Below are 8766 nucleotides of genomic sequence, written 5' to 3' on the forward strand. Positions count from 1 at the left end.
GATAAATTCCAGATGGACCGAAGCCTGATGAAATGTTTTACAGCACTTCTATTCATTACCTTTTCAATCATTTGTTGCTATGGAAACCTTCCCATCAAGGAAAAGAACTACCGAGGGAGAATTGAGCGAACAGCCGGGTGAAATGCAGCAGTCTGGATGACATATTTAACATCAGGGTGAAGACTGAACGCAGCCACCATGAATACGAGTTACTTTCTTCTGGTCTCCGCCTGTCTGCTCCTCCAGCTACAAAAACAAATCCAGGTTTTCCTCTGCCCCATCCACGGAGATGAAGAGGTAGCTGCACCTCCATTTATTGGGTATTTATTTTTGTTATGTACCTTGTTTATAGAAGACTGGACTGAGACTGGACTATTATAATAAAAAGACTAGCATGGTTCAGAATACAGTAAAGAGCAACGTTCAGACCACATTTACAGCGAACCACAGGAAAGCAGAAAGGTAATAAAGCAGGTCTGAACCTGGTTGGAGTTTAGCTGAAAGGGGATACACGACAGCTCTACTCACAGATGATATTCCATAGAGGAAAATGAGGGGAAAGATGACAAAGAAGTCACTGTTGGGGAACAGTGCTGTGAATGTAGCGATGACGGCCATCAGGATGGACATGGCAGTCACCAGAGCAGCATACAGGAGGCCCCACGATAACCTGTCATACAAAACAAGAGCTTACCCTCAGCCATGTTCACGTGAAGGTTCAGTCACATTACACTGCTGTTCCTCACCAGAAGGCGGTGTTGTACAGCCCCATCATGGTCATGGTGTCTTTGAGGCGATGCTCCTTCTCAGCTGCCACATTAACTATCAGGAAGGTGACAAAGGGCGTGAAAGCCAGGACGAGGTAGATGGAGATAAGGGCGTGGGGGAACTTGTGAACCTCCACAGAGCCTGGCTGGCCCATCATTACCACACTCAGATCCAGCTCGGTCCATGCTGAACGCTTCGTCTGCATCTGCGTCAAAAGATGGATGATCAGCAAACTAAAGAGTATGAAAAAAGAAAAACAGCTTTATCCAAAAAATGTTCCCACATCTTTTCTTTGAAATGAGAAGCTGCGTAGCTACACAAACCAGCTAGCAAGGTTACATCTGACACAGAAGCCCCGAAGCCTGCATCGAGCAAAGGGGGCGTGTCCAAACGAAGCCTGCATCGCGCAAAGGGGGCGTGTGTCCAAACGAAGCCTGCGTCGAGCAAAGGGGGCGTGTCCAAACGAAGCCTGCGTCGAGCAAAGAGGGCGTGTCCAAACGAAGCCTGCATCGAGCAAAGGGGGCGTGTCCAAACGAAGCCTGCATCGAGCAAAGGGGGCGTGTGTCCAAATAAAGCCTGCATCGAGCAACGGGGGGCGTGTGTCCAAACGAAGCCTGCATCGAGCAAAGGGGGCGTGTGTCCAAACGAAGCCTGCATCGAGCAAAGGGGGCGTGTCCAAACTAAGCCTGCATCGAGCAAAGGGGGCGTGTCCAAACTAAGCCTGCATCGATCAAAGGGGGCGTGTCCAAACGAAGCCTGCATCGAGCAAAGGGGGCGTGTCCAAACGAAGCCTGCAACGAGCAAAGGGAGCGTGTCCAAACGAAGCCTGCATCGAGCAACGGGGGGCGTGTCCAAATGAAGCCTGCATCGAGCAAAGGGGCGTGTGTCCAAATAAAGACTGCATCGAGCAACGGGGGGCATGTCCAAATGAAGCCTGCATCGAGCAAAGGGGGCGTGTCCAAACGAAGCCTGCATCGAGCAAAGGGGGCGTGTCCAAACGAAGCCTGCAACGAGCAAAGGGAGCGTGTCCAAACGAAGCCTGCATCGAGCAACGGGGGGCGTGTCCAAATGAAGCCTGCATTAAGGTGTTGTTTTCCTGAATATTATGTGACGAAAGACAAACGAGGCCCCGTGTCTCTAAAATCATGTAACTTCCTCGTCAAGTGATTCGAGGTGCTGAAAAAGCCGTGGGAAAAACAGGAAGTGTGATGTTGAGGTGATGTCGAGGATCAATACGTGCAGGAAGTTTGACTCCGAAGAGGTGAAACACAACTACAATTTGGAGCATTTTGACATGATATCTCCCAAAAATGAATAAATAAATAGGCTACATAAAAAACTTTATAACTTTAGATCCTGCATTTATATACCATGACTGATATGGTAACACTTTGTTGACACACCACCACGTTCAGCACAGCGACGATGGAAGAGATCATGATGATGTTCATGCTCAGAAAGAGGCAGCGCAGCAGATGCTAGTGGTCGGTGCAGCCATTTAAAACATCGCAGCTCTTATTCTTCTTTGTTTCTCTTGCTGGTTGCACATCAGTTATACTGCTCAATACTGCCCCCATGGTTTCAGAAAGTACTATTTGATTTGCTGCGCCAGGGAACGTCTCCGCAAGGGTCCTGAAAATGGACTGAGTTGCGCATGTAACCGAGGCAGAAGAAGGACGAAATGCTCCGTATCGATCTTTGGCGTAGAGCATAAATAGACCTGACGGAGTCAAAGGGGGTTAGTACTGGAGGACACGGATGCTTGGCCTGGCTCACCTGGATGATGGCTGCATCAATCAGAGATTGGAGGCGGATGAAACCAGAATACCAGTAATTTGCAGCTCTGCAGTTCACCGAGTTGCCCAAACAGTTAGCTGGTAAGAAGAAAAAAAACACAGCTGACAACACCTCACATGTCACTTTTAAATGTAATGAACTATCCTTTACAAAATATGAACAACCTGAAATTTCTGGAGAAAAATATGTGCAATTTCAACCGTTTTTTGCCTCAATTTATCATTTACACGTTTGTTATAATAAAAAAAAAGCCACAAAACATTCAATCACAAGTATCTGATATATATATATATATATATATATATATATATATATATATATATATATATATATATATATATATATATGTATATAAACACACATACACACACAAATCCACGAATACACCAGGAGGATGACACAAAGAGATGAGGCACTTTGTGAATGTCTCAGGAACAGAGACGTGATGTGAGCTGCTGGGACTTCTAGCTGTTTTAGTCTCATGGTAAATAATGCAGACATGACAGTATCATCTAGCCTCACTCTTACTTTTGTCATGTTGTCTGGGTGTTCTCTATCACTTCAGGTTTATCCACCTCACTCCGTTTTTCTTAAATAGAAATATTAAGGCTGTGCAAATTGAGGTTTAGTTTGTTTCTGTGGAAAGCAATGCAGCAACTGTTGCTTTATACTTCGTTTTGTTTCGTTTGATTAGGGCTATAAGCTATCATTATAAGCTAGCTATCATTTTAGCTCCTTTAATTAGCTATAAATGGAACTGAAGTTTGCATGTAACGGTCAAAATTACCGCTGGTGGCCATTTTAGTGTCTAGTTATAGAATCGTGTTAAAAGAAAAAGATGGCCTTCTGTTTGTCATGTTTGTGGGTGCCAGTGTGATCTGTGTGTGAGCATGACAACAGAGGAGGAGAGTTTGCTGTTAGGAGCAGGTGAAGCAGAAAAATCAGAACGGTGCTGTATCACCGGCCATCCTAACTTCCTCATGATGTGTCTGAATGAAGCAACTAATAAGCTAATAAACTGTTACAAAGCTGCTGAGCTTCCTGTCTACAGAGCCAGCGTTCTCACGCTGACATCACTTCTTTTTTTTGTGTCAAGCTTAACCTGCCTCCATGCAGGTTTCCATGGAGATACACCCCAGAAAGACGTAAAGCCCTCAGCAACACTGAGAGCACAGAGGAGAGCCTGACCTCATCAAAGAAACAAATCCTGCTTTGTAGTTCAGGTCCGGGAATGTCACAGATCCATCAACGCAGCCGAAACTGAAGACGTGAATCATGATTAAATGTGTGATGCGGGCGAAAACTGGGTGTTACCGTAAGACTCTGTGTAATCGCTGGGTAAAGGAAGATGGTTGTATGGGAAGCGTAGTCTGTAGGACATGGCAGAGCTGTCCAGGAACACAACCCCAACGTAGCTGGATGGGTCATACAGGCTGGCGTTCTCCAGATCCTCCTCACTGGCAAACATCTCCAAACGGTCCTGCATGACTGAAACACGAGAAGAGTGCAGTTAACACCGCCGACGGGACGACTGTGTGTCGTCTCTTTATTCTGCACAACTAACCAAACAGGGACCAGTTTGACCTGATTTTCAGACTTACGCATCTCCTGAGCCACTTCCTCCATGATGTGGTTGGTGACGTTAGTGATGGGTGTGTAGCCCAGGCCCTTGATGTAGTGTTTCTCACCCTCCAGTTCTGTTGTGTTGATGCCTCCATAATAAACGTGGGGATTCAGGGTGCTGATGAGTATGAGGAGACCCAGGAGCAGCAGGGGGAGGATCAGTTCCTGCAGACAAACAGAAGGTAGATCTTTTACCTCTAAATGACCAGCCCAGGTTGCTGCCTGGAGCCACGATGGAGAAAGTAAGACGCTCCGCATATTCCATGTTTGTTCCTGCAGGTGCTCTTTATGATTGTCTGCTCCTTTTTCCTGCTGAGGCTGTAGGATGTTTCTGTAAAGTTTCTCTACAGCTGCTGGCTGTCTGGTTTTTCTCTTCCAAGATTTGTGTCGTACAGCTACGACTTTCCATCTTTTTTCCTGCACTCTCTCTTCTTTTGTTCCTTCCATCAGGTCCAGATTAATAAGGAACTCACCAAACAACCTGGATGAATCCTTTAGTATCAAGGCGGTGAAACTGACTCACTGTGGTCGTCTTATTTGTTTAAACAACAGTTATTCATGGTGAAGCCTTTATCCTCACAAATAAAACTGGAGGAGTTAAGGAGTTCATTTTCTGTTCTATCTTGTAACTCAGGAATAATCCAGGGCAGAAGCATCAGTTATAGTTATAAACATAAAGCTTAGGACAAGCCTTAACTTTCCAGCTGCTGATAAGGAAGCCAAAGGAGGCTCCACGGTTCCTCCCCTAAAAAGACAAGCCGGCGCATTAAAAATGCATAAAGAGCAACTTAAAGCCAAATAAAAAATGTATGGTCTAACAAAGAAGAAAAGGAGAAAGAGGAAAAGCTGTTTGTTTTAATAATTTAAGCTCAAACGATAAGACGCACATCAGTCTGTTTAAAATGATCAATAAAAAAGCACCTGCAGGCTCTGCTGTTTGGTCCTCCATTTAATAAGCAGATTCTTGTAGAGGAGACTTCTAGTCTGGGGCCAGACTCCAGCGCCTCTTTTATACATGGGCTGCATACTGCCAGCATTCCTCATCGGGGTGATGTACGGATGAGAGGTTGTCTTATTAATGCTGGCCTCAGCTGCAACAAGCAAACAAGGAAATTACAAACTGGAAGCAACACAGAGAAAGCAAATCATTAAAAATGGCGTAACCTTTTCAAAAGTTCCCTACATGTTGTTCTATTCTTCCAGATTTAATACTGAAGCATTAATTAGACATGACAGAAATATATTCTTTAAACTGCTGGATGGATAATCCTGGCCTCTACAGAAAGCTGCGACATGTCAGAATCAAGACGTGTTACTGTGTCAGAGTAAATTCACCTGGAACACAGTAGAAAATGTACATCTTATCTCCATCTAAAAAAATCTTACTATATTATGGTAGAAATACCCTTTGAATCATAAGACAGCAGCCAGTTTATCCAGGAATTAGTAAAGTAACGTCTGATGAGGAACTGTGCAAACGTAGAAGCTAAAAAAGTGAAGTTTTACAGATGTTTTAACACAATTATGTTCATGTGGAACAATGTGTGCCCTAACGTGCAATTTGACCTTTGTCATGTACTAGAACATTGGTTGATTTTCATGACTGACACCTCTATTGACCAATCACAGCCCAGAGAAACACCTCTTTCCCAGAAAGTAAATCTAAAGCTTGTATGAAGAGTACAAACGTCACTGTAAAACCGTCTTTCTGAACTACGAGCTTCATGATTCATTTTAAATAGCAGTCACTGGAGAACACAGAGCTGTTTTTGTTTTGTTTTGGCTGGAATAAAACTTTTGATCAGAAAACAGCAGAAGTAAAACATGATCTACGGTTTGGTGAAGCTTGAAGGGGAGAAATTAGCAGCAGCTCTAAAGTGGACGGAGCTGTTCCGTGTTTTCCTGACATTTCCGTACTGTAACTGCTTGGGGATTGAACTGCGTTGGTTTGGATGGCGAGGCTTGGTGGAGGCTTTTAGCCGAGTCCCCGCCATCATGTTGCTATGCTACATGTTAGCTCTGCTGCTAGCATCTTCTGGACTACATGGATCCCACTCAGCCCCCTGGAAGAGGTAAATGTTGGAAAAGCAAAGGTTTGGATTAAGTGGAGAAAACTCCAATCATTCTTCCTCCTGCATCCTTCAGCCAGCGAGCTGAAGGGCAACCAGAGCAAACATCACTGTGAACAGAGAGTATATAAATATTCCACTCTGTGGGCAGACGCTGCTCAGTATTGACAGAATTTACTCCGGTGGGATGAGGCGAGGACTCCATTTGTATCTGTGTTGCTTTCTGCTCAGTGGATGGATGGAGAGCGATAACACAGTGTTAACCACATTACTTTCAGTGTTTCTTGCTGTCTGTCTCCCTTCTATGAGATCATTACACGTCCCATGACCAAACCCCTTAGTGGCCGACCTCAGAAATATTCTACCTCGACTCCACCTGCACGCTCGCAGAAACACAATGTTCATACACTACTAAAAAAAAAAATAAAGGGAACACTAAAATAACATCCTAGATCTGAATGAATGAAATCTTCTTATTAAACACTTCGTTCTTTACATAGTTGAATGCGCTGACAACAAAATCACAAAAATTATCAATGGACATCAGATTTATTAACGCATGGAGGTCTGGATTTGGAGTCCATTTGGAGTTGCAGAACCTCCTTTATTTGGGGTGTCTTGCTAATTGTCTATAATTTCCACCTGTTGTCTGTTTACACAACAGCATGTGGAACTGATGGTCAGTCAGTGTTGCTTCCTAAGTGGACAGTTTGATTTCACACAAGTGTGACTGACTTGGAGTTACAGTATTTTCTTTAAGTGTTTCCTTTATTATTTTTTTTGAGCAGTGTATAAACGCTCCCGACCGTCCCACGTCTTTCTTTCAGTCTGTCCGGCCATATTTCACCACCTGTCTTGCCAAACTTCTCCTAGATGATACGAAGGATCTGTAAAAGCATCTGTATATGTACATGAAGCTGCAGCTGCTCCACAGATTTCTTTTTCCACTGGAATTGATCATCAAAGTCCTCAATCCTGTCACTTGGTGAAGATCTTGTCTCTTTGTGATCATACTGGGAATTATGGGCAGAACTGCATTAGTAGTTGTCCTGTGTTTTCAAGAGTCTATGTTCCTCTACATTTCTTTAATTTTCTTTTTGGCTAATTACTTTTGGAGTCACAATAACTCTTTTAGGATAATTTGAATAATTTTGGATGATGTTTTTTTTTAAATCCATTTTTGTATTGTTCATTTTATTTTTTTCCTTTCTGTCAATTAGCTTGGCATATTCAATAATTTGATATTAAAAAGCAATTAATGTATAACTTTAAACATGTTGTGATTTTTTCCCACATTGTTTTATATTGTTTGTGCTATCTACAACCAGGCCTTGAAAATAATGGATAAAAAGCCCATTTGTTGGCATCACTGTCATGCATTTAAAAGGTAATTTACCTAACTGTAAGAGCTTCGTTCATCTATGTTCTCTCAATTAACTTTCAAATATATACATATTCTATACTCCAGAACCTTTTTCCAGGCTCATCCACAATAACAGTAATGGGTGAGTAAAATAAAACATGAGTCTGCATGAGGACAGCTTTCTTCATGAGGGCTTTAAACCCTGGAACTGCCAGCTAAAACTTTTTACCTTCAGCTATAAAACTGTTTATAATAACAGGTTAAATGCTGGTTGTGATAAAAACAAACATGCACCCATAAACGTGTGTTTTGATGGGGGTTATATTTGACCTGCAGGGTGTTGGTTGATGATGTGCAGCATCGTTTTCTGGTGTGTATTTTGGTGTAATGTTTGTTATTTTAAAGGCTTGTTGTAGCGACTTTATCATTAAAATCGGTCCCTTTAATCACATCTAGCTTAAAGCACAGATTCCAATATTTTCATCAAGATTTTTCTAAACAGCAATGTCGAAGACTAAAAACCAGCTGACTGAAACGTTTTAGTGGTGTCTAATGTTTAAAGCTACTGAGGTTTCCAGTTCCAATGAATAAAGGCGGTTTAGCTTCATTTCGTTTATATAGCAAGCTGCTAGCTACAAACAGGCGCTAGCCTGTTAGGATTTCCATCAAGATAACATAAAAACATAAAAATAAAAGTCACTGCTTTGTTTCGACACTGCTAGATGCAACTAATAAAACAGATCGTGCACGAAATTAAGTGAATTAAATATATTGTTTGTTGTCCGAAGCTAATGTTCTGCAAAGAAACAACAGTGCGTGCGCAGGAGCGAAGCTAGCATGCTACAGCAACACAGCCGATTTCTGTAGAGAAAAAATAAATCTTCCTCAAGAAAAACAAATATTTTAAATACTCACGTATGAAATACATTAAGGCATGTCCTTCCTCTGTCTGTAATTTCACGACTTCACATTAAAATGCTACTTTGAACCAAGAAAACGCCCAAAACAAGCTCCCTATTCCTAACGTCGTTATTTCCTACTGTCAAATACAGTTTCGATGTATGGCATTAACCAATCAGAAACGCCCTTGGTGATGATAACAATGACTTCAGCCAATCAGAATTTGTCTGATTGGCTTTAAGCCAT

At 42.5% G+C, this 8766-nt stretch overlaps 1 protein-coding gene across 3 annotated transcripts in view; it reads right to left on the reverse strand.

Annotated features, from left to right (window-relative positions):
* abca5 (ATP-binding cassette, sub-family A (ABC1), member 5) overlaps nucleotides 1-8685 on the reverse strand; it is a 32393-nt gene extending 23708 nt beyond the window's left edge. For all 3 annotated transcript variants that reach the window (XM_041973532.1, XM_041973531.1, XM_041973533.1), the window contains exons 1-7: nucleotides 8536-8685; nucleotides 5110-5279; nucleotides 4167-4353; nucleotides 3880-4053; nucleotides 2545-2642; nucleotides 747-973; nucleotides 529-670 (exon numbers count right to left, since the gene is read on the reverse strand). In XM_041973532.1, coding sequence (XP_041829466.1) covers nucleotides 529-670; nucleotides 747-973; nucleotides 2545-2642; nucleotides 3880-4053; nucleotides 4167-4353; nucleotides 5110-5279; nucleotides 8536-8548 — 1011 coding nt within the window. In that variant the 5' untranslated portion in view covers nucleotides 8549-8685. The remainder of the gene's footprint in view (nucleotides 1-528; nucleotides 671-746; nucleotides 974-2544; nucleotides 2643-3879; nucleotides 4054-4166; nucleotides 4354-5109; nucleotides 5280-8535) is intronic.
* Nucleotides 8686-8766: the final 81 nt, after the last annotated feature.

Source organism: Melanotaenia boesemani, chromosome 21 (assembly GCF_017639745.1).
Source record: "Melanotaenia boesemani isolate fMelBoe1 chromosome 21, fMelBoe1.pri, whole genome shotgun sequence".
NCBI classification, from domain to species: Eukaryota; Metazoa; Chordata; class Actinopteri; order Atheriniformes; family Melanotaeniidae; genus Melanotaenia; species Melanotaenia boesemani.